This window comes from Tyto alba, unplaced genomic scaffold (genome assembly GCF_018691265.1).
Source record: "Tyto alba isolate M040663 unplaced genomic scaffold, T.alba_DEE_v4.0 Super-Scaffold_13, whole genome shotgun sequence".
NCBI lineage: Eukaryota > Metazoa > Chordata > Aves > Strigiformes > Tytonidae > Tyto > Tyto alba.
Genome location: NW_024881275.1, coordinates 25,958,294 through 25,984,916, shown reverse-complemented (window position 1 = coordinate 25,984,916; position 26,623 = coordinate 25,958,294). Strand labels below are relative to the sequence as shown.

General features: G+C 34.1%; 1 protein-coding gene across 2 annotated transcripts in view; it reads right to left on the bottom strand.

The window, feature by feature from the left end:
- FBXL17 (F-box and leucine rich repeat protein 17) overlaps positions 1-26,623 on the bottom strand; it is a 292,438-nt gene that overhangs the window by 12,911 nt on the left and 252,904 nt on the right. The window contains exons 8-9 of one of the 2 annotated variants that reach the window (XM_042787630.1): positions 3,270-3,412; positions 1,074-1,128 (exon numbers count right to left, since the gene is read on the bottom strand). In XM_042787630.1, coding sequence (XP_042643564.1) covers positions 1,074-1,128; positions 3,270-3,412 — 198 coding nt within the window. The remainder of the gene's footprint in view (positions 1-1,073; positions 1,129-3,269; positions 3,413-26,623) is intronic. The other variant, XM_042787629.1, reaches the window with a different exon arrangement.

Genomic DNA, 26,623 nt, shown 5'->3' with positions numbered 1-26,623 from the left:
GAGGTCTGGCTCATAGTCTCTCAGAAGCCTATCTGATACAGAAGACTGATGGTATGTATCTCACTGTACCTCTGCCATACAATGCAGGACCCTGTACAGGTCAAGCTAGCACTGCTTGAGCTACTCATGGAAACAGAAGCAGTAAGTTATACTACCACATCTTTACAACAGTGTCTCATGAGCCCTGCTGAATGCTAATTTTCCTGGACAAGGTGTTGTTCTTTGGCAGTTAAGCTGCTATTGGGACTTATGCCTGTGTGCCCACACTGCCCTGCACTTTTTCAGCAGTACCAGATTATTCAGAGATCTCTCCAGGCTTCAGACACCACCGCTATGTAGTGCAGGGAAAGCAAAATTTGTATAACTCGTGGAGGTGCTAGGGAAAATTAGAAAAAAAAGGGAAGAGACATTTGCTCAGTAACCTTCCCTCTAATATTTTTACATTGAAAAGAATATTTAGATTTTGTAATCTAAGCATAGACATGTTTTCTAAACCAAAATTCTACTATGGATAGTTCTGAAAGACTTTCAGCATTTAATCATTTTTGACATTTTTCTGTGTGTATGTAAATTGTGATTACATTGCTATTTAGCAACACTTAAATGTTGAAGAAATAGTGATAAAATACTTATTAGAAAACTTCAGCTTAAATACATGTCCTTATTATGATGATCTCATGGTAAAGTCAGCATTTTTTATGATACTTCTCAATATAATGACATTTATTTTAAGGCAAAGACCATATTGCTCCTGTGGTGTGCATGTTAGATGGTAGGAAGCATGATAAAAAGAAAGGTCATGGCAACTGTAGTTTAATGAAAAATGAATAATTTGATTATTTTCATGGTGTGGATCAATAATGCTCTGCATCTACTGAAACACATTGCCTGGAGGCACTCAGATAATCAATGGCATAAAACAGAGCCTGCCTTTACCCAGGCTTGCAGCCTCTCTGATCTTTCTTGGGAGGACCCTTGACGCCTCTAATTTATGTCAACTGCACATCAAAGAAATTCCAAAGAGCCTGGGTCATAAAGAGTATTTTAGCGATAATCATTTGAAGTCTACTTACATATGCTTCTTATGTAACTGTGGTTAAGTACTTCCCCTCCAATGTGTGGGAATTCCTAGAAAGACATACATACTACCTGGTACTAGCATAACAATCAGTACCTTAGAAAATTAAGGCTGGTTAGAAGGGGCAAGTCTTCTAACCCTCTCTTCACTGCAAGCTGACAACAGTCCAAAGACAAGAATTTCAGTCAACAGGGCATGTAAATAAATCCTTCTGTACCACCCAAGAAGTCTCTTTAATGATGTGCCGGACACTGACATTTTTAATTTAATAGAGCAGACACTGGAAAAAATTAGTTCTGCATGATATTGGGGAGAGACCGTTGAAGACATGATTTTGTTCAGTAATTTCTCTGTTCATTTGCAGTGGAAAAAGGGAGCTGGCTTCTTCTAGCTGCCAAAACCTCTTAAGTCAAGGATACTTACTTCATTCTGTCTGTGGAGCTATTATTCCTAGTGGTAGTCTCACTATTACAGTGTTTGTTGTAACAGCATTTACTCATTTCTTAACAAGTTTTAGCTACCATACTTTGAATACTCATACACTTGCACACACGCATGCATGCATGCACACAATCACACACATACACACACACACTTGCAGGCAGGCAGTCAACACCACTTTTCTATCTCCTCTGAAGCTTTCTCAAAAAATACTTATTTTTTCCTTTGAGAAGTTGACTTTCATAGCACAGAAGATGGTGTATAATCCTTTGTAAAGAACTAGGAAAGCACTAACCAGCAATTAGAGGAATACAGACTACATATAGTTTAACTGATGAGATAGTAAAACTTGTTTTCAGCATCAAGATCACGGATTTTCTATAGCAGCTGAAGACAGGACAAAATTATTGCACTTATTAGATCCTTGCTGATTATTCAACATTAGCTAAATCCACAAAATAAATATATGTGTAAAATTGATCAGGTGATTCAGGGCCTGATCTAATTCTCAAGGTCAAGTAACTCTTTGGACATTCTCTAAGTACATAATCTTAGCACAATCCATCAGACTCAGATGCTCTTTTTGTCTACTGGCTCTTATAAAACACTAATGTTTAGGAGATTAAGTGGACTCAGCTTTAATAGACAGAGCAATTCTTCCAAAGTGTTCAACCTCCCCTCAAACTGGAAACTGTCTAAAGCTGGGTTTGCAAAATGCTATTTCTAACTTTAAAGCTGGCCTGGAAATTATTATTCCTTGCCAGTTGAAATACTGGGTTTTGTAAATGTCTTCTATAAAGCACTGCAAGGGATGCAAGGTAATTGTTTTGAGCAGGAAGTTTCTTAGATTAAAAACCTGTGTTTCTACAGGCTGTATCCAATCAGAAATTCACAAGCCTGAGAGACATGCTTATGATGGGCATCACAAACTGGACATTTTATTCATGGTGGCTGGAAAAGAAATAATCCCTGCAGGTATATTTGAAGATTTGAGATCAGAGATTCGAAACCTCCAATGACTTTCAGCTATTTCTGCTGTGTTCCCAAGCCTCTTGATCTCTCTTCTCTCAACAGAGACATGACTCCTGAAGGCTATATACAGGGTAATGTGCAGCTGGACTGTTTTGTCTTCTTGTATTCTAATGATACAGTGTTAAAATTTATAGACATTTAAAATATATTCCAAGTAGGAAGGCTATATAATAAGAAATTCAGTATTTTTTTCTTTTTGGCATTATGATTTTATCCAAATTTTTGTGTTTTCAAAACCATTATACAGAAGAACACAAGAACACAGACATACAGAAAATTACCCTGCAAGTAACACTGAAGTATTGTTACTATTTTTTTGTTTCTTTTGTTCTTTCTTTTTAAAAAACAAAGTAGTCTGTCATAGTAATGACATGACATACCAATCACTTTTATCCAAAAATATTCAAACCCTTCAGAGGGAAGATTTTATATAAAACTTTTGTGAGCACCTCAGGCTGTGGGTGTAGCCTGTGGGTGTATTTTGAAAATCTGTGTCTGCAAAAATTTATGATGGTCTTTTTAGTTCTCTAGATACTTTTTTAGCTAAATATGTGAACACAGTACACTGGGAGAGTTACCAGAGTAGTGAATACCGAACCTGTTTGTACAGAAAAACAGAAATCTTTCCATCTCTCTCCCTCACTCACATGTACATACGTAAATGCTCATTCTCACATGTACTCAGAAGCAGACACTAGTTCATGCAAATGCTCCGTACCTGATCACATCTCATCAGCCCTAAATATCTGAGAGATTTGCTGCTTTGTGCAATTTGGGTGGCTCCATGGTCTGTGATTTCTTTGCACCATCCAACATCCACTGTCTCTATTGTCATGCTGTATCGTCCAATCGCTATGAGAGCTGTAAAAATATTAAAAGTATGAATTATATTGTTCATGGAGATGGTAAGCTCAGTTCTATATATACATTAAACGATGTTGAAATTAAATTTTGAGAAGCAGTTGTCATGTGCCTTGTGAAACATCTTGTATTTCAGCATTTTTAACTATGAAATAGTTGTCTTTTCAAATTATACACTTATGTGCAAACATATACAAACACGTAAACGGATCTTCCTATATATTTTTCTATCTATCAATCAAGGTAAATAAACCAGTTAGCAGAGAGATTCTATACAAATTATTTTAATTACTTTTTTCCAAAGAATCAAGGATCAATTAACTGAAATAACTATAGAATAAAAACAATTCTACCTCCCTCTTCAGAGAAAATAACTCATTTTATACAATTAACACTTTCTTTTTTATTGGCAAAATAATAGTGCAAATGCAGCACAGAGAATAACAGGACATTTTTTGTGTCAATAAAACAAATGGTTTTAGAAAATCCTGCAGGTATCATGTCATACATTTTATAACTACATTTTAAAATTTCATTTGTTTCCCATTGTTCATACTGATGGTGTAATAACAACTATATGCCTCACTTTCATGTTTTCTTCATAAATACTCTTCCAATAAAAAAATTAAAAAGGCCAAGAGGAATTAAAAACTTGAACCTTTATAAAAGGAAAGGAAAGGAAAGAGGATCTGGAAGTTCTGAAAGAACTGAGAAATGGTAGGCAGGAGAAACCAGGAGGCATCTGAACAGGCTGGGAAGGCTCTGTCATGACATGGCTAGACTGGAATGACAGAAAGGCTACAAATTACTAGCACACTGGTGACCATGGACTAGAACACCCTTCAGGAAATAGAGGTTTGGAAATTGTTAAGTCAATGCTGGGATTTATTAACAGAGATGAGCAACATCCTTCATCATCTAAAATCTCTGCTTAAGAAAAAAGTCCAACATATCTGGTGTAGAAGTCAGTCATCTGCATGTAGCCATGCGGTAAGACATTTACAGTTTTTAACTCTGGTTCTAATGCAGTTGCTGAAAAGGAAGATGAATGACTTAGTCCAAATAATGCAAGTATCTTTAAAGGGATGATTTTTCAGCATCTGTGGACTGGTTCTGTTCATGCTACAGAACCTACTGTCAAAAAAAAAAAGGCAAAAAGGGAGTTATGAAGAGCTGGTAGCTCTTCAAATGCTAGATGTCAATCTTAGCTAATTGGTGTGTAACTGAGATCTAGAAGCAGAGAGAAAGAATCCACCTGACCTTGCAGTGGTTCTGCAAAGACCTGTCCTGATCGTAGACAGCAGTAAGGATAATTTGGAAATTTCTAAATACTTAGGTGGACTTGATTTGCAAACAAAATCAGCAAAAAGGGGACAAATATATGTGGAAGATGCAGTAGCACATATTTGCAGGAGTTCAGTAAAAAAGGCAAATATAAGTGAATTTTGTAACTGACATATGAAATCATGATAGAATCATCTATGTAGTTTCATTATGGTCTTGATTTTTGTAGGACAATACCAGCTTCCTGTTTTCTTCCCAGTACATTACTAGAAAACATGTATATCAGAACATAAACTTTGTACTTTTATTTACAGAGTCCTTTTAAAATATCACATGAATAAAAATTATAGAAATACAGTCTGAAAGTTTTTGTGTATATTTTTCAATAACAAAAGCTGTATCAATTATATCTTATTGTAACTCCACACAAAATGTTATAAACTTGAAGCAGCGGTGGAATACTGAAAGCTTGCCATTACATTAGAATATTGCCAGTTAAATAAAATTTAAAATACTGTATTTGAACACTTTTGCTAGTTTTTGTAAAGTTTCAATCATATTTTGTCAATTTCAATGCTTCATGTAAAAATGATAAAGAGAATAAAATCAACAGAGAATACTTTTACAGCAGTGACATAAAAGATCATCAGATCACACTGAAGAAGAATTCTCCTAGTAAAGGCATTAAGGGAAATTAGAGGTGCTGTTGAAAGACCAAAAAAGGGTGTTATACTGTGTGCAGAATGTGCAAGACTAAAATATAACCTGAGCACATTTAGTCCAAGTAGCTGCCCTGAATGTGACAAAAAGATGGCTTACGAGGATGAAATTTCATGCAGGCATCTCCACATGCACATATCAAACATATTAGAAGAATGATTATGTCTTAGTCATGTACACCATATTATAATCAAATATTCATAGAAAAACAGAGTATATCAAAACATAATTTAAAACATGTTAATTAATTGTTTGATACATTACTCTTTGTATTTTGTCATTTTGGGGGGTAAAGCATGCTATTTCTAGAGTAGGACTTTATTAAATCTCAGTTAAGCTTTATGGATTTTTTATATAGAGATAAAAATATTTGTACCTTTTACATAATGGAAAAATGAATTAACAATTATTGAAATAATTACAAAATAATTATCAAATAACAGATCATGAATCCTCTTTGCAAAACGAGCTTGTACTGCTTGTCTTCTGAACATCTATATTTTAACCAGTGAATTGTTATTAGTTTTATTTCTCTGAAATAATAAAAGAATAAAAAGATCATCCCTGGGATTTGGAAGTTTCCATAAATCAAAGTGTTTATGTATGAATTTCAGACTACATTGTCAGTACTATATTCTATCAATTATCAGGAAGGCCAGAACACAACTTTTATAATACCATGAGACAGCCATTATGTTTTTTGGTACAAGTAACAATATATATAAGAACAATAGAAAATGGAATAAAAACTCCTCAGGATGTTACATATCAACACGATACATACAAAATGTAATGGAAAGGAAAAAATTCCCAATGAGACATCTGGGGAGAAGGGCTTCCTAAGTGAACACATTTTGCAGTTCAGAAGTTCCAGACTGATTTTCAGACAACTCTTAATCTGTTGTCTTTGCCTGTGTTCCACATTTTGTATATATAAAAGTAATTGAATTAATTTTCATGATTTAATCAATCTGCATGTCTAATTTGTGCATCAGGTATGTTTTAGCCTAACCATGGCTGGGGTATGCTATAGATTAGGTACTGATGAACAGATAATATTTTTGTCTGGCTGGCCTTTCCCTTGCAGCACTTCTCACCACTGTCTCAACCCTGATCATTCCTACAGAGCCCCAAGATGTCATGTGCATATATTTGATTCTCTGTTCAACAGTATTAAATAGCTGGTTATTCTCTAATATATAAGAATAATTGACAACATTTTCCTAATTTCATTACAAATGACACTAGAAACCAATTACTACATTACATATGGCTGAAGACTTACAATATTCTGTCACATGCTAGTAGAAAATAACATATTTAATTTGTACTTTGCAACTCTTTGTCCCCAGATCAGCCGACATCTTTCTGGAAAACCAAATATTTAGATGAGCACGTACACTTGTCAAAACTCTGCATGTTACACTGTAGTCTTACATTGCAACAGTTCCATCTATCAAATGCATAGAGGGCATACCATTTTAAAACACCAATGACCATATTTTCAGAAAATTTCTATGTGTGCAACTGCACTCTCACAGGAACACTCTTGGTCAGAGAAAAGATAGGCTGTTCAGTTTCTATTAGTACCAACAGTGGGAGATAAAGAAAGGCCGTGAGACCAGGTGAAAACATAATGACTACTTTAACGGAACACTTTCTACACATGAAAATAATTAAGGTCAGGGACTTTCTGAACTCAGATTTATGCCTCTGTACTTCTGTAAATTCACTTAATCAGGTTTGTAATGCACAAGATCTTTTAGGCTCCACAACATCCTGTGGCAAGGAGTTCCTCAGTTCAGCTACCTTCTCCTTCCCTTCCCTTGTTTGTTTAGAACCTGCCCTAAAACTTCATCTAGGGTTTACCCTTTCATAACTGCTTAGTTCCTTTGCAAATGCTTTCTAGAAATCCCAACAGACTGTATCAGCCAGGTCTTCCTTATTCCTTCTTGACTTCTTCAAAGTAGTCTGTCTGATAGGATTGTGAAGCACAATCTCTCTTAACAAAAGTTGTGTCAACTCTTCCTGGATATGTCATATTTATTGATGTGTTCACTAATCATATTCCATATTATTACTAATTTGCCTTATACATCAGCTTTACCAGTTAATATTTTTCTGATCTTCCCTGAAAGCTTTTTTTAAAATACCTCTGCCAAGCAATCCTGTGGTAGTCAAGCAGGCTTAAGTGAAGGATTACACAGTGCCATTAGGAGCTCAGCTATTTCATCTTTGAGTTCTTTTAGAAGTCTTGAGTACACACAGATCTTCTGCTTGTATGAGCAAAATACTTTAGGCCACAAGTTTCAGCTAAGAAAATGTTTGCACTGCTTAACAGCTTTTCTTCCTCTCTGCATCTGCCCACAAAAATGAGGATACATTGCTATTCTCAGTAAGCTTGGTAGTAATTTGACATTGAAACATACACTAAAAGCCTTACAAAATAACTTTGGATTCTATGACTTAGTAACTTGTAGCACAATCAGCAGCAAAGAACAGACACAGGTGAGTTTCAATACTAATGACAATCAGGCTTAAAAACGTTGTCAGTGACTGAACAGAACATGACACACTGAAAGCAAGTAGAGGTGGGTTCACAAAAATCCACCATGTAGTTTAAAGATGCTGGCTTTGACATATGAATCTCTCTGTATGTGAATACTTAACAATGCATCCAATTCTTTTATCTGCTTTTTTATACTCCCATTTATTTTGGCAAAAGCAAGACTTCATATTTCTTTTTCTAGTGCTAGGTTGGTGGAATGGAAATCAGCTGATGTACAGCTCCTATGTAGCAGAAGATGAAGTGTAATGTGTCTAACTGGAATTGGAAAATCACCCCCACAGCCTTGAGCTGTAATGAGCAAAAATGTTTTCCAGTTGTAATGGTACTTCGTTGTAACTGAGAAGGTGAAAGGACATATGCAAGACCAGGTTTGTAGGCAGAGGTAGCATCTTTTAGATGATGATCTGGAATAGTTGGACAAGTAAGACAAATTTTGTCCTCAGTGGATTACCATTAAAAACAAATAGTAACCTCATTTTATTTTAAATTTATTAATTTAAAGTGACAAAGCTAAGTGCATCTGCTACTATAGGCAGAAATTACTGCCTTGAGAGAAAAGGTCTCCATTTAACTATATGTAAACTGTGAAACCAATGGTTGCAATGCAAATGTTGTCATGGTTAAACTACTTCTGGACATAATCTAGGCAGGCACTGAGCTCCTGCATCTAGCAAATTTGGGGGGGGGAATGAGAACCCTGTATTTATTTTGCAGGATTGTTCTGGGAAACTATAGTTGGGAGTATATCATCTTGAGGCTTTCCTCTTTGATTTTGTCTATATACTAAAAAAAAAAAAATCAGAAACAGATATTATACTACTATGTTAAAAAAATCAATAACCTAACATTTATAATTTAGTCATGACCATTCCCAAGTTTAAGGTCACTACAGCAGAAAAAGTAACATACATATCTTTGGTATGAACAACTGCTATTTGGCCCATTCTTAATTTAATTTTAAAGTATTTTAAGATCTGGAAACAAATATTCCAAGTTTTGCATAATTTTACCAAAAAATGGTTTGGAAATAAGATGTATTAAGCAGAATTACCTCCAATTAAACATATTTTTACTGAATGCACCTACTACACAATAGAGTACTTCCGTCATCAATAAAACCGAGCTCAGTTTAATTGAAAATAAACCTCTGTGAGGTTTAACTGTGTGATGTTTTCCTCCTATCATCACCTAACATGCTGCATTGTAAAAGGCACTGCAGTTGGTCAGCCTTCAGTGAGAACTGAATAGAAATGTTTTTAAAAATTGATTATGATTTATATCACCCAACACCAGGACAATACACACATATATGCATTCATTAAAAAAGCATTCTAGCATTTGTTTATTAAGCTCTTTTTTCGCTAATGTCACAAGCATTTAAATGTGCAAGAATTAGAATTTAAAATTTCCAACCTCTCTAAGGGTTTTACACAGAGTAGAAATCAATGTCAACCAAGTATTATGAAGCAACAGACTTCTTATGGAACTTTCCATTATCTTTTATTTATTATATAGCCAAAAGCAATTAAGGTGGTTTTGATCTTTGATAGCCATCTACTAGCTCCTGAAGAACCTAATGTACAAAAAAACTGGGAGGAAGTTTATGAGAGTTAAAGTTGCAATAAGTAGGTGTAATAAAAATAAAATTAGCAAAGAAAACTATACATTTAGATGTTCAGAAAGTGGTGTAACAGTTCAGCTTAGTAGACTGTAAAATATTCTCCTGTTGGTGGAGTTATGCAGTTTTTCTCATCGACTTGAGTTATTTAATTATGAGTGGATAAATCTCTGGAAAACCTACAAAGAAAATGTACAAGGCAGACAGAACAAGCCAATTTAAATGATCTTTTCTATCTTTCATTTACATTATTCTATTGAATTAGAAACAAAAGAGAAAGATGTAAATGACGCACATAAATTATAAACATTTGAATATATTGAAGCTTTGTCAGTCACCAAAATTAGTCTGATATACCATTTATAGCGATTTGTGGAAAACACTTGTAGATTAGCCTGCAGTTTGACACAAACACTTGTCAATTGTAAAATACAGTTGAGCATATAGGCAATATACTGCCAATTAATTTACTATATTACTTTATTTACAAATTAGAACATTATATATGTTAATAATATACTCTTCAGTATACAATAGATTAAATCTTGAATATTTAGTTAACATAAATATTGCTAATACATGGAAAAGGCTCTTCTTTACAAATGCATACCTATAAAAACTTATTTTCAGAAAATTTTCCAGTGTCTTTAATTTTTTTCCCTGAATTCAGGCAATATATTTTAATTCTTCAGAGCAAATCTTGATGCCACAAGCAAAAGCTTGATAATTTTGCCCACATGATACTAACAGATAGTATTTGTGCTTACCCCTCCATTGATGAGGCTGATGTTTACCTGCTATGCAAATAATAGGAGGTCTTGCAATTTAGCTAATCTGTTTTGTGCAGAGACGAGTACACGCCTAATTCCATTTCCGTGTGTCAAAAGATGTTTTGCTGCTGTAACTACAGACAGTGATTGAACAAATCACTACCTGAATTCTCTGCTACTTTGTTCACCCAGCAGAGGAACCATAGGTCACAGTTCATGTTTCCTCTACTTTAAATGAAAAACATTTGTATAAATCTCACTGCATGATACAACTTTTAATACAATTTATCTACTCCTGTTTCAAATTTATAAGGGTACTTTGATGACTAAATAAATGTTTGTTCATCATATACTGATATCAATTATGCATCAAGCACTGTAGTTCATCTGCTACTAAATAAAGGATAGTATGGATGTATCACTCCAAAATTTCAGTTTGTGCTGGTTTCCCAGTCAGAAGTCTAATTCTGCTCAGGACTGTGCATGTCCAGCTGACAGGTAGTATGATACATATTTTTTTCTTTTATAATCATGACCACACTTACCAGTTACATTTCAGTGCCACTATGAAATATCAAAGCAAGAGTGACATAATTTCTACAAGAACTGGCTTTCTACCGGAGAACTCAGTCAATTCCATTTATAATCAAGTACCTAAATACATTCCTAGTTTTAGCGGTATAAGCAATTTCCTTGAAATAAAAGAAAATGCATATATAGAGGAGGTAACCATGAACTTCACTATTCTCATAATAAAATACCAATCTTAATTCCCTAACTAGTTTCCCTTACAGTATATACATACATGTAATAAGCAAACAGGGAAGCAATTAAGTACTTTTCCCCATGGCGTGGCAGTGATTCAAAAGGGAGACTAGTCAGTTTTGTTTTTTTTTTGTTTTTTTTTTTTTTAATATTTTATACTACTGGTATTTTAATATTTACAACAAGTGCTTACAGAAAATAGTAACCAGAAAGATATGTAAATAGGTAAAGACTTAAGCCATTGTAAATCCTAAAGAAGGTTAGAAAAGAAGTTGCCTTGCCTGAAAAAATTTCCCAATAGAATGCTGTACCATCTCTCTGCATGTCAAGCCTGCATTTTAACATACTTGGTGTATTTTGTTTTTTTCCTATTGTCTTCACCTGCCTCAGGCTGCTTGAGGTCTCCTGTGATAATTTTACTGTTACACCTTTGTGCATATGTGGCTATGGGCATTTCTTGAGAATGAAGTATGGGACTGCAATAAAATGAAGAAAGATATAAGGGCATGACCACACTGGGAAACCAATCTAATAAGATGCCTCAAGGAAATTAAAAGGAGACAGACTGTATCCCTTGAGCAAACCTGTTTTCTCCAAGAGTTTGGGAAATCTGGTTAAATCCCTCCTCTGGATGAATATTTTGACCTCTATTTGGAAATATGGTGGCAAACCACTCAAGAGTGATACTACTGTAATTTTGACTAAAAATGTGTTTGAAAGAGATAACACACACATTTTAAAACAATGTATTTCTAGTTTCCCTTTTGAAAATAAAATCTCATTACTTAAAGTATTGGTTATATAAAGAAAACTAAAGAAAATGCCTGGAGGCAAGAGAAGTCCCAAGGAACTGAAAAGACCTAATGCCTCTGAGAGGAAAGATGGCAGAGACTGCTTTTATTCAGAAGTATTTTATTCATATTTTTTTATATAAAATATAGCTAACAAAGGCAAATATTTATTTTTTTTTCTGTAAAAGACATAAAAGTAATTGGTATATAGTTACCTGGCTATGGTCTGATTGTGGTATATGGTTACCATTAAGTTGGTCCAGTATACACTGCTGTAGTCAATACCAATTTTATTAGCTGGTACATAGAAAAAGGACAACTGCTAAATCAACTGTTATACGACAGTTCAAAACCCATGGAACACAGGCCAGTTAGAAGGCTATGATTTCCCAAGTAGAATTAATGTTGCTGCTTGCTTTACTTTTTTAGTCTGCATACTTGTCCAGACTAAAACCATAAACATACCAGTACATTTGTAGAAGGGTTATTAAAAAACTACCTGTTGTCCTACAACGTAAGCACAACTCTGCCATAAACCAGAAATTAATTTGAAAAAGCAGAAAAGAGTGAACTTTCAAAATCATCTTGAACATAACAAGTGTTAAACAGCTATTTCGCTAGAAGTCCACACTAAGAACAAGGATAAGCTATGGAAAAAATCATACAAACTTGTATTTTATACAGGGCTCTTAAGAAGAAATTTCAACATTGACAGCAATGAATTCATGCTAAATACATCTGTATTCTAAATAAACTCTATCATTGCAGAAAAAAGGCTCCGTGATGTTTCAGCCATTTCAACAACAACTTTCACTCAATCCAAACCAACAGCAAAAAACAAACCAAAGCAAAGAAAACTCCAATACCTTCAATACAAGGATGCAAAAAGATATTAGTACTGGAAACTGAAAGGCATGCAGCACTTTTGGTTCTGTCCTGACTGTAGACCTCTCATAAAAATTTAAAAAAATACCCATTTTAGAGATGGATTGCAAAAGTGGTAGTAGCCATTGGTTTTAAACCCATGGTCTTAAGACAAGATAGCCCCTGTGGACCAAGCTGTTAAAAACAGCTCTATTTCACTTGCCTGAGGACACTAAAACATAACTTGTTTTCTTAGCATTATTTTGTACAGGAGTAATTTCCATCATTGCCGCAGACATAGTCTGACTGCAAATGGAAGATGGTAAGCCTGACTTCAATCCCCAAGTAAATCCTGGAGCCAATTTTCCTGGAATTAACATCTGAAGGACACTAAGATGATTGGGAACAGCTAGCATAGATCTACCATGTGCAAACCAAGCCTGGTCAACCTGAATGCATTTCTGTGATGAGATTACTGACAGTGTGGACAGGGGATATGCAAATAATGTTTTTTTGTGCATCAGGAGAGTACTGAGAAGTGCTATAGACTCTTAAAGATGACTGCTTCATTTTCCAGTCAAAAGATGGAAACATTTTTGTGGCAGGGTAACAAAACCACCAAAAATTACCTGAACTCCTTCAAACGAACAAGAGATATACAAGGAAATTGAAATACAGTATCTTTCAGCTTATTTAAACAACATGCACCTAATCTATGAAAGCTCTTACTCCAAGTAAGCTCAAAGGCTGCAACCCTGAACTATGTGAGGTACATGCAACACATTAACCTAGACAGATAGGAAAGAAACAATCTTTTTAAAATCTGGCATTGTTTGGAGAACTAGTGTATGCAGTGCTTTATGAACTCCTGTGAATGCTTTGAAAAATCTGGATCTTGGAGCACTTCAGGTGCTATAGAGACAGTCACAGAATGAGAAATATCACATAAAGACTAGATGTAAAGTTCACTTAATGTTTTGCTGGAACAGCTTGTGACAATATCAGAAGCTAGGAAACTCACTTTATATCACTTATTAAATACATAGTTATCAATATACAATTATAAACTATTAGATAATAATATGTATATAATCATATACATATAAGATGTATATATATATAATTAATAATATTACAATCATTTATTAACCATCTCATTACTCCAAACTTCTGGTGAAGGAGTTGTGTTTGGCAAGTTCAAAATTCACAGAAGAAATAAAAACCCGGACATTGAGATGCTGATTGTTAAAAAAGCAAACTTTTAGTTAGCTCTTAGTTGCATAGGATTGTCAGAGAGGGGGTAGAGACAGAAGAAGATGTTCTCACAGTGAGAGAATTTAACTGTTTAGCCTGTTCAGTTGTGGAATCAGCCAAAGTAAGGGAGTACCTCTTTGGAGAACAACAGAAAGTAATCCTAAATGATGTGAGAACATAGCCTTTTGCAAATTTACCTTTGTCCTTCTTGCCTAAGTACTCTAGCTCCTGTGTTCTTCTGATTAATAAATACTGACTTTGAAAAGGCTGCTCAATGGTCTGAAAATACTTGTTGAGGCAAAGTTTGACATCTGTGACAGAGGTCTATACTCATTCTGCCATGCCGGGAAAATGTTGAAAACAGAGGTCCAAAACTGAAGAACAATAGAATTGTGCATTTTGTGCTTTCAAAAAGGAGGACTCATAAATTTACCAATTTGAAAGACTACACATAAAAAAGAGTGGAAGACTGGAGGAAGAACATCTAATAAATGCATAACAATGCGTTACTTCTGTCATGCACTAAAGAATTTCACACTGTTTGGTGATGAGAACAATGAATACTTAAACCATGATTCAGTATAATCAATCTCAAGTTTCTATGAACTTAGCAGCAAATAGAACACAACAGATACTTTTTAGTACATAAAATTGAATCAAATGGCAATAAAGGAGCCAAATAAATACTAGAAGATAAAAACTGCTGAAAAAAATAAAATTTTAGGTATACAATCTAAAAATGGAAGAAAATGGCTATTGGAAGTTTTGGATTTTATTATAAAACTTCTGATGTATCAGTATTCATTAAGAATGTAGATATCAAAAGAATGTAGTTCATCAAAACAGACAAAAAGTAGGAGGCAACAAAAACAAATCTACCATGGAGCATGAGATGTTACACCAGACAGACTGTTCATGCACTTCAACAAACATATGTGGGCAGTACTTTTTAACTCCCAGAAATAAATCCAATGTCTTTTTAAGATATTGATACAGTATTGACAGTTCTCTACTTAAGGAGTACAGGTTATTTTTCATGAAGAAATGCATAATTATTTTTTTAATTCAGCCAGTTCATATTCACTCTCCTTACTCTGCCTTCTTGCAAAATAGTGAGCTGCTATTTCAAAGATAGGAGATTCAAGAAGTCCATAAAGAGAAAGAAGAAATTATTCAACTTTATATGGTGGTAGAAAAGTCAGAATTAGTCTAATATTGAAGAAGTGAAGAAATGCTTCAGCTTGTATTAGAAAAGCAATTTGAAAAATAGCAGCAATAATAGACATTACCTAGTGATGTGACTGAGATACTATTATGACATTTCCACAGCATTAAAAACCAGTCTGAAATACAGCATTCAGAGAAAATAATTTATGTGCACCATCACTGATCATTCCGCTATTTCTTACTTTTCAGATACTTTAATTTTATTTTGAGTATCTATCTTATTTAGTTTGAGATAAGCAACTTTGTACACTAGTTTTGCCTTTCATCCACAACAATTTTTTATCTATGTAACCAACAGTAATATGGCTATTATATTTAGAAAGTTTATCTAAAATCTTAGACTGCATATCAAATAATGTGTTCAGTTTTGGGCTCCTTGATACAAGAAAGATATTAAGGTGCTGGAGCGTGTCCAAAAAAGGTCCACAAAGCTGGTGAAAGGTCTAGAGAACAAGTTTTATGGGGTGCAGATGAGGGAACTGGGGCTGTTTAGCATGGAGAAAAGAAGGCTCAGGAGAGACCTTATCGCTCTCTACAACTACCTGAAAGGAGGTTGTAGCAATGTGAGTGTTGGCCTCTCTTCCCAAGTAGCAAGTAATAGGATGACAGGAAATGGCCTCAAGTTGCATCAGGGATGTGTGTGTGTTAGATTGGATATTAGGAAAAATTTCTTCACTGAAAGGGTTATCAAGCATTGGAACAGGCTGCCCAGAGAATTGGTTGAGTCACCATCCCTGGAGGCATTTAAAAGATGTGTAGACGTGGCACTTAGAGACATGGTTTAGTGATGGACTTGGCAGTGTTAGGTTTACAGGTGGACTTGCTGATCTTAAGGGTCTTTTCCAACCTAAATGATTCTGTAATTCAAAAGTATTTGGACAGCTATAGCTTTGGGACAACATAGTTCTTCCCAAAGTGAATCTGACCACCAGCAACATTTTTTTTTTACGACATTTATCAGCCAATGTGATTACAGAGGAGTAATACATACAGTGCAAGTATAGTGGGAACAATGTTGTTTCTATTTCCACTGCTGATGGGGGAAAACCAAGTAAGACAGGAGAAGGTATGAAGCTATGATATGGCAGGATGATATGAATATAGTCAGTGACAGTATCTATTTTACAACCTTAAGCTTGTGCAGACTTCTTACCTAATTATGCCTGAGTACTTTTGTACAGGAGTGTTCAAGACAGCTCTGGAAATACTATTTGCTGTTAAAGGCTCTGCACTGAGCAGCAGAAATACAAGTACTGCATTTTGTCAAGGAGAACTGAATCTTAACAAACAAAGGAGACTGGACACCCATGGAAGAACATGCAAAGGGGGTTAATGCAACTAATTCAAGGTATAAATTAACTTTCCAGATGTGCAGTAATATATAATAGAATCACATGTATATTTGCCAAAATATATTTCAAGCTGTTGTCAAGATTTAACCCTATGTAATTTTAAAATTAAAAGTAAAATAAGATTGAAATACATCTTTTTATGAATGACCTATATGTATTTATTTTACTTTGATGAACCCTAGAAGTGATATAATACTTTTCTTGAAACTGATGAGTTAAAGTATATTACTGAAAGTATCTTTTATACCTTTAAAGATATCCAAAAAGGACAATAAAATTTGATGCAGTGGCTGACAGACTGCTCTGACTGTCTCCTATTGTGCCGATTGTTGCTTAGGTCTCAAATCACAGCATGAAGTTACATACTGCATATGCTGCAACAAATCTATACAATCAGGAAAGGACAGACTGTCAGCCTCAATTTTGCTTTTTTCTGGTTTTGTCAGCATGTATCACTCCACAGTTCAACATAAATTAACTTTAACACAGGATTTTGTGTCTGTTAACATAACATCTAATACGTTCCAATGCAGATATTTTTCTGCTTCGGAAAACACAGTCAGAGAAAAGTGATGTAACTTGTCATTAATTTCATGATGACTAATGAATGGGAGGTTGTTCATATAAATCAATACAACTGGATGCTGAGAGAAAGTACAACTGACAGGGAGAAATTAAGATAATTTTAAAAGGTTCCATACTGTGAATCATCACAATCAAGCTTGAAAAATAATGAAGGAACTACTTTCAGGGAACTAATTTTGAACTTCCCTTCTGTTAAATAACCAAAATGTGTTGTGAATATTCTAGTATGACAGCTAGAGTTGAGTTTCCATGAAAAAAAAAAAAGAATTTATCTGTGATTTCTTAAAGAATATTGCAGTGTAGTCATCAAACTGTAATTTCTCTAATTTCTTAAAGAATATTTCAGTGTAGTCATCAAACTGACACCTACAGTACCTCTCCAAAATGTTTATAGCTCCACAATTACACAATCTTCCTTAGAATAATAACATTTCCAGTATTAATTAGCTGTCCTGTATAATGAATAGAATGAAACTTCATAAAATTAGCTGACTGTAATCACCTAAGGAACTCTTTAAACAATAATTAGCATGATGAAATGCAAACAAAAAGTGTTAGTTCCTAAGAAACTAGTTAGTTCCTAGAAAAACACTTGTTTTCTGAAGTATTTCTGCAGCGTACTTCACATTCAGGCATCTAATCTAGTTCCTTAATAATAAAGGTCATTTCCTTCAGAACTATGCAGGAAAGCAGTTTAGCACAGTAGAATCTTTTCTGACAAAATCTGGAATTTTTATCTACCCAGATCAGAAAATACAGAATACTTTATGCCGATCAGGTATTTTCTAATTATTAGTACTACATACTAATAAAATTCCAAATTTACAGTATAAATATCATTTCAACAAAATAAAAATTCACAGCCATGCTGCTTGTTAAAGTGACTGCTTATCTGAATTGCTTATCGGGCACTAATTTTTCTTTTGTCTGCTTAATAAAACATGGAAGTTTTTCCCTTTTATATTGTTATGTAAGAATACAATACCTTACCTAATAACTTCATTTAGGATATCCTGTTCAAAAGAAACTAAAAACAGAAATAAAAATCAAGTTCTTAATTTTTTTTTTTTTTTTTTTTAATTCACTACAGAAGGAATTGGCATGAACGCAGACAACACTAGTGTAGAAGATAAAAACTTCTCCAATTTTCTATCTGGTACTAGTTTTTTTCAAAAAGTAGAATGCCTTGATACTGAAAAAGACACTCATTGTTTGCAAATTGGGATATATCCATTATTTCTTTTCTTTACAGTTTGTGCTGTCATGGCAATAACAATTTTTAATACATAAAGTATTACATTTTCTTGATGTATGTCTGAAAATCATATTAAATATGTTTGCCATAAATGATAGGCAATGTCTATGAATATTATCTGTGATAAAGCTTGGGAGGAAGAAAAAGGTCCCTGATAAACTGTGGATATGATATTATTCACTAAAGTTTGGAAGTTTTTAATTACAGTGTATGTGTTCATTTATATATGTATATACACTTAAATTAATAGATTACTGAATGCAAGGTTAAGTGAAAGTCATATTAGTGATGATAATGACAGTTATAAAGAAACACATCTTAAGTCAGACAACTACTAGAAGTTTCAGGTTCTGTTAACTTTACTCATTAATAAATTTTAAAACTTGTTATCTAAAAATAGTCCTATAAAAAATCTACAGCATCTACATTTGAGTCTTTCAGAAAACCCTCTGTTTCAGTTTGTCACAGGAAAAGTCCTTCCCTTCAACAGTATCTTTCAGATAAATGAGTCCAAAATCTTTCCTTGTCATTTGTATGAACAATTTTTCTGGGAACGCTGAAGCAGACTATTCTATTATCAGGCAAAATTCTTTAGAAATTAAGCAAAGTTTAGCTCATGGGAAGGGTCCAAACATTCAAACATTATCCAAATGAAGAATGGTATACATGGAATCTTGTTAGAGTGGCAAGCATTTATCTGTAGCACATCTGCAGCAGTTCTGAAGTCTTTTCTTGATGTGTAAGCACACAGGCTGAAGAAACACATTTGCTCCTTTCTGCCGGAAGAATATTTCTTTTCAATATTATTTATAATTTTGAACATGAATTTTAGAATTTTATGAGGAAGAATATGGTGAATCATTCTCTGTTTTGTAATCCAGAAGGGTAAACAGTTGCAGTGTTAGCATAACAGTGACCATGAAATACTAATGGAACTTTTCAGATACATGATCTCAGCTGACAAATTCACTCTTTGGCTTGTCCTCTGACAGATTCTAGTGGGATCATACTGGTCTGCATTCCATTACAGACCACTTGTTGTATGGGTGATGGGGCCCCAGTCCTTGCTAAACATTCTGGGTCAAGAAATCCAAGTGTATGCATGTATAAAAGGCGATTTTCTCATGGGACATATGTTGGTAAGTTATTTCCAAACTTATATCTAATTTGCATGTTACCAAGACTCCAAAACTATTGCTATTTAGTTGAATTGCATGTTCACAAAAACTACTCACCAGACATGAAGGAGACAAAAATAAAAGTTCAATATAATGACATTTAAATTCAAATCCACAGTTCCTCTTTTCTTCAACAGTAAGAGAAAAATCAAGGCAAACTTTTGTCATGGAGATAAATAAGTATTTTTTTTCTCTCTCTCTCTGCTGGTTGTAAGTTTCCATGAACATTACTCAGAAATATCAACAGTACTGCTACAGATAACTTTCAACACTGAACACACCTTTGTGCATGTAGAGTAAAAAAATAATTTTGATCCTTGCAATAGATCAATATCTCTTTCTTAGCTGTGAGCACTGCTTTTATTCTGGATGTCTTTTATTCTACTATATTGCAGACAATATGTCCCCAAAACTGAAATGGACTTCCATCACATGTTGTTACTGCTTTTTGCCTCACTATCTCTGTCTTCAATCATACTGACAGTAATTGTTTAAAAAAAAAGTTTAAACTTCTTTTAATCCAAAACAGTACTTGTGCCAGAATTCTGTGCTTACTGCTGTAAACCTCTATCCCTTCTACTGAAACTTTTTGTTTTTTCAAAAAAATATGATGCTGCATAGAACCTACCTTATAAAACATTACTAGCTACGGCATTAGTCAGGACACTGCTAGATAACAGTACCTTCTGATAAGTCTATATGCGATAGCTCTTCTTCCAGCCCTTTGAAGGCAGACATTTCAAGTATTTTCTGTCAACTTTGTCTGTTACTTAGTTTTTTTCTTTCAGCCCTTTGTTGCTCAGTTGTACTCCAGAACATCACAGCTCCCACTGTATTAAGTAATTATGAATACTAAGTGCTTCATCTGTAAATTGAACAGTAAAATTCAACATGGAGTCAAACCCAAAAGAATACTTAAACCCAAAAGAACAATGAACATGTACTATTAAGTACTGATTTATTTCCAATGCAAGTGACACTAAAATTAGGATAATTAGAAATTATCCATACACCTACTTTTTAATGTACTTTGGCAAGCAAATTATATCCATAGATTTGTAAGTTGCAGAATCACACAGGAAATGAGTAAGATGGTGAGAGTTTAGCACCATACAAGTTTCAGAGGTGTATGGAGTACTTATCTTTTAAGAATGGTAAACTGAACAGGAGCCATAATCCTCTTTCACTGCACTCCCTAACAGAACTATACTAAAAATTCAGGAAACTGAAGCTACTTCACTAAAGCAAGCCTTATCTTGAAGGGAAGAAAAAATAATTGTTCACATACAGAAGTTTCATACATGTACAGCAGCTACTTTCGGCAGTGGTGGAAGACACAAACTCCATTATGGTTGATGATCTTCATTTACCCGCTAATCAGCTGAAAGCAGAAGAAATCTGTGGACTTTTTTGTCACTTGCTATTGGCCTATTACTATTCAAAGGATGACAGACCCATTACAAAGAAGGTAAGAAAAAGAGAAAAGAATAAAGTTATCTGGAGGTTTGGAGATGTCAAAGGTTCTCTACTCTTCTATTTCCCAGATTCCACAGACTTTATGTTAAAGTCACTCCCAAAGCCTCTATGAAGACTGAAAATTCCAACAAATGAAATCATCAAACTGCAAGATCTTTTCTTCAGTCTTCTAGATTTTAGTGCAAGTGATGAAGAAGACACTTAATTTTCAGATAATAGTTTCAGTGAAAGAAGTCCTAGCTCACCCATACTCTTGCTTTCTTCGAAATGCAGTGTGTTTCTGACTGATTATATTGGAGAATGCTATTATCACATACCATTAATATAACTTATAGTCCTTTACTGAAAACCGTTCATTAAGATGACAAGTTAGGAATTCAGTCTTAAATTGTAATTACTGGCACATCAGTAAGTCATGGTCCCTTTTTGTCTAAGAACTCATTTAATTTTCTATGCAAATCAAATTGTTTTAAATAAATATTTTCCTTCTGGGATGTCTATGTAACCAGATAGTAACATTTCCTCCCATTCGCACCTCAAAAAAGCTAAATTAAACAACAGATTCTGTCTACTTGACAAAAATTACACTGAAAGTTGTAAGAATAGTAGATGAATTAAAAGGAGACAAGTCACAACTATGTCATAAACAGGCGGATCCTGTAAGGTTTGATAAATAGTACAGTAGGCAACAGACTGTTTAATTCATCCAGTCATGTTCAAGCATATCTTGTTGCATATGAACTTATATACTGGTTGCAACTGCAAACTCAGAAAAGGAAAAGCAGAAGTCTGACTTACACCAGCTACAATTTGCTTTTATCTTTCTAATAGCCAGAGGTAACAGCATAACACGAACAGAAAACAGTACAGCCACGATGATTAAGAGTTTTAAAACAATTACACTGTAAATCTGTCACCAAAAAAGAAAAAAAAATGCTTACAATACAAAGTTTTCTTAATTTTCTTCAAATGCAACAACTAATGGATATTTCTATAATACCACTCAGTTTATGACTGCATGATTTGGTTAAGTGAGTATGAACATAGATTAGCTTTCTGTGGGTAGAATACAGCGGTTTTCAGACAGTGTTCTGTGGACCGTAGGAATCTGCAATACTTCTGAAGGCTCCACAGAAGATTCAAATGTGACATACACTAATCTATACATATTTCCAGAACATCCACATTTATATTAGAAAATTTTTAGAGATCCACAAATTAAAGAAGGCTGAACACCACTAGTATGACTCAATAGGTACATTGATGCAGGTATATTTAAAAGAAAAGTGCATTTATATTTTTTATAAATACATTAGAAGCTTGGAAGATTTTGTTGACAATTTTATTGTCACATTTAAAGCATCAAATACACCATATCATACATACCAAAGATACTTAATTCTAAACAAAAGCATGCATTTATTAAATGCATAAATGTATAAATGTATTAATCAAATCTGCATGGACATCTTAAAAAGATTAACAATGCACCCAAAGAATCAATTGCTTCATCACTTGGCTTAAAATTTCTAAAAATTTAAAAGAAACACTCCCTGCCCCCAAGCCTTTTACAGACACTCACTCTTTCTTTAAAAAGACTCAATAGAAAGATAAAAATGTGAACATTACACTTACAAAGACTATGGTTCATTGGGAGATTAAAGTCCAGGATCCTGAGACATTGAATGAAATCATCAGTCTTTTACAATGAGATACTATAATATCTTTGTCTATTCTAGTTGTTGGAAGTTAGCTGATGAACTAAATTTAACTTACATGCCAGAACATGCCTAGAGAAATTATCTGGAACAAAATCATATGAGGTCTTACAGTAAAATCAGCATCTTGAATCCAGTTAAAAATTACCTAAAAACATGCTCTGGAGTATATATTGAAAAGTTCTGCAGAGAATCCACTGAAGCAGCAGGCAGCAGTATTGTGTTCTAGACAGAATTTTGCAACAGTTTCCAGACATAGCTTCAGGAAGAGTACACTGTCTTAATATGCTCTCAGGTCAATAGATGAAGGCAAGAGTTAATTGAGTGGATAGCATACACAGAGAGAAATATTTGAAGCCTCCTCACCAAATGTAATTCCTGTTTGTTTACTTCGATTTAATAATCTCAAAGCAGAAAACAACTGAAGAATTTTCATATATGGAATGCTTTATCAGCAAATGTAGGTATCATCTGGTATAAAATCATCTGGGTGCTTCTTCTAAACAAAGCACTTTTGCTGAAAATGGTCACTTGTACATAGTATAACTTGATAGCTATGTAGGCAGCCCTCTTCCGTATCTCTGTCCATATTATACACCTGAATTAGAAAGAAATTTCTTCTTTCATCTCAATGAAAAATGTAAACTTGACTTTAATTATTTAGATTCCATTATAAACCAGTGTAAGTATCTTCCCCACTGACTAAACAAAAACACTGTAAGACCTTAAAGAAGGGAGTGCATTAACTGTAGAAGAAGAGTTACTTTATTATGTTAACCAATCCTTGGGTATCAGTGGAAAAAACACCTGGATTTAGGTCTGTTACCTATTGTTTAGTCTATATACTTCAAAGATGTCAAACACTATTGGTAGTAAAAAAACCCCAGCTATTTAAGCCTGTACAAGTTCCTTGTGTCAGAACAACTAGAAGATATATTTGTCAATTTCACAGGGCCCAAGCATGGGCTTCACATTATTTCTCACTTGCCCGAGTTTTGAGTCAGTAGCTAGATTATGCTCATCTCCCTAGAATATACCTTCACTGACAATAGATTTAGAAAGTTCAGATGTAAGGCTAACTTCATCTCTGTACCCATCTGTGAACTCTATTTCTACAGGGATTGTAAACTACATAGACTAATGTATCCATCTGAGATGATCCTATTTAACCTCTGAAATCCTTTAGCTAGTGAGACTACACTCAGATAAACTTCATACATAATCTTAGCACAGGTGGGTTAGCCCCAGTGTCAGGACACCAAAATATACTGATGAGCACAGATAAACACATTTGCCTTAGTCCTCTGTTTTTTGTTTTTTTTTTTTTTTTTTTTTTTTTTTGTTTGTTTGTTTGTTTTGTTTTTTCTAATATATTTGTCCCTGAAATAGGTAGACCAAATACTAGGGGGAAAAAGGGCACTGGAAAAATAATTTAATATGGTTTTACAGCCTTTCACTTCAATTAGATGATGTTTCCTAATGCAAAACAATATCAAGATTTGTCTTCTTTTTTATTTTTTTTTGAGCTAGTAAATGTATTTTTTTTTTTTTAATGACAGATAATTTCTCTGCCATGTGGAAAATACTTTATTCTGAAGTAAATTAGCAGCTCAGATTGAACTACTATAGACCAGACATGATACAGAAGTGAGATGGTTACTGAAGTGATGGTGCCAGATGTGCAACTCCCACTGCAGCAACTTGTCAGCTAACATGCATGCAGTGCCCTCAGTTTGAATAATACTTTATCAAGAAATCAGTGCCTAGTAGTGTGCAATAAGCACAGTAACGACCCCTGCAGTTAAGATACTTCCACAGAATGTTGTTTTCTTCAAGCAGCTTTACAGAGATAATAGTGGTCATTTCTGTCTAGTTGAAGGCCTACAGTAGCAAAGTAGTTATGTGGCCAAATGGGCAGTAGAACTGAGAGTGTAGTGTTAATGTTCCCCCAGGATTCAAGAACTCATAACAAAATCCTAGTGTGTAAATGTTTTGTATTTGTGTAAAGCAATTCTGTTCTACATGTTACGTTTGTGGGACAAAAATGACAGTTCCCCTGGCATTCATATTTTATATGAAAATTCCGAAAGAAAATCTATGGATGTAGTCAGACAATGGCTTCACCTGTACTCTTCTTCAGCAACCAGTGAAGGGTATTCATAAGGAAGGAAGAAGTTATACCCTAAGAAATACGCTACAAAATCATCACTAATGATTGTTACTTCTAGCATTAGAGGCTGGCAGGAGCACTATGAGTCAGAAAGAAGCTTGCTTCAAGCAAAACATGAGAAATTTCTACTGTCTCTTAAACATTTTTGTTCTCAGTCACACCTACAGTCCATTTTCCAGATGCACTGAAAACAATATCTTAGTATGACTGCACAAGTACATTTCAGTAGGCACTATCAATCATTCAGACAGACCTAACCTGTCATAATCTGAAGCTTCATTCACTTCAATGGTACTATCCTGGTTTTCATGACCAAGGATCTGGACTATTTTGTGTCTGTATTAAATTACATTAAACACTATATTTCTCTAAACCACCATCTCAGCAGGAAGGTTTATCCCTGCCCATGACAGATTGTAGAATATTGCTTATTACTGACAAATAGAATATATATAAACCAACATCTATTTCCTGAGCAACAACTGTCATTAAAAGTGGTTTACTCCTCACTCTTTTTTTATGTGTATCATATTAGCACACAATCCAAAACCAGCAAAATTTGAAGGCTTAGACAAACAGTTTCCAGAGGATAGTAACAAGCAAATAATGAAACTGAAGAAACAGATGATGTACAAAAAATAAAACCTGAGATAATTTTTTAGGTTTTTGAATAGGGTGATCCAGCTTTCAGGGTAAACAGTCAGATACCAGAACTTGGAAGAAACACTTTAATGTTCGTCCAGGGGTACCAATGTAACAGGTATGTATGCACTGCTCACAGACAATTTTATTAAGGTGATTTCCAAAAGCCAGTGGAAATGATGGCAAAAAGTTTCTTGGGCAAAAAAGAGCTCACCCTAACAACTCACATGAGAACAGATTACATATTGACTAGACTGCTTGGAAACCTGTTTAATCAGGTGAATCAAGAACAGGAAGTTGACCAAGAGAGAAACTAATGGAAAATATTTATGAAAAATAGTAGCTCATTTAAAACCAATTTGGGATGTGAACTATTACAAAGGCAATTCTCATTCAGCACAATTTGCTTATTTCGTCCTGAAACCCACTGCTTTTCATCAAGATCCTGATTTTTCAAGACCTTCCCATATATGAACCCAAAATCTTAGATGTGACATTACATTTTTAAAATTAAAAATAGTTTTAGTATCTCCATAACTGAAGAATAAAAAGGAAGCCTATAGAATTTATTTCAAAACATATTAAAAATTATGTTATCTGGTCTTTTTTTTTTCCCTAAGAGTAGTATTTTTATGAATGTAAATGAGATGTCTGCACAGACAGTTTCTTCAAATGCAATCTCCTATATCATTCAGAAAAATGCTGAAATAAAAATTCTCCTTATTGAAGGACTAAAATATAAATGTAAAATATGTGTAGATTAAATCAAGCTATGTTATTTAAACCAGATTTTATCTGACTGGTCTAGCTGCAAACTTGAGGATTATTGTCAAATAGTTCCATTAGTAATAGATAAATAAGTGTAATAATTTACAATCAATTTCAACAGGTTCTTCTGTTAATTGATCTCTTTGTTAATTATGGTTTTGCTCCTTCATCTTTCATATTTTATGAATATACACAGAGACAGAAA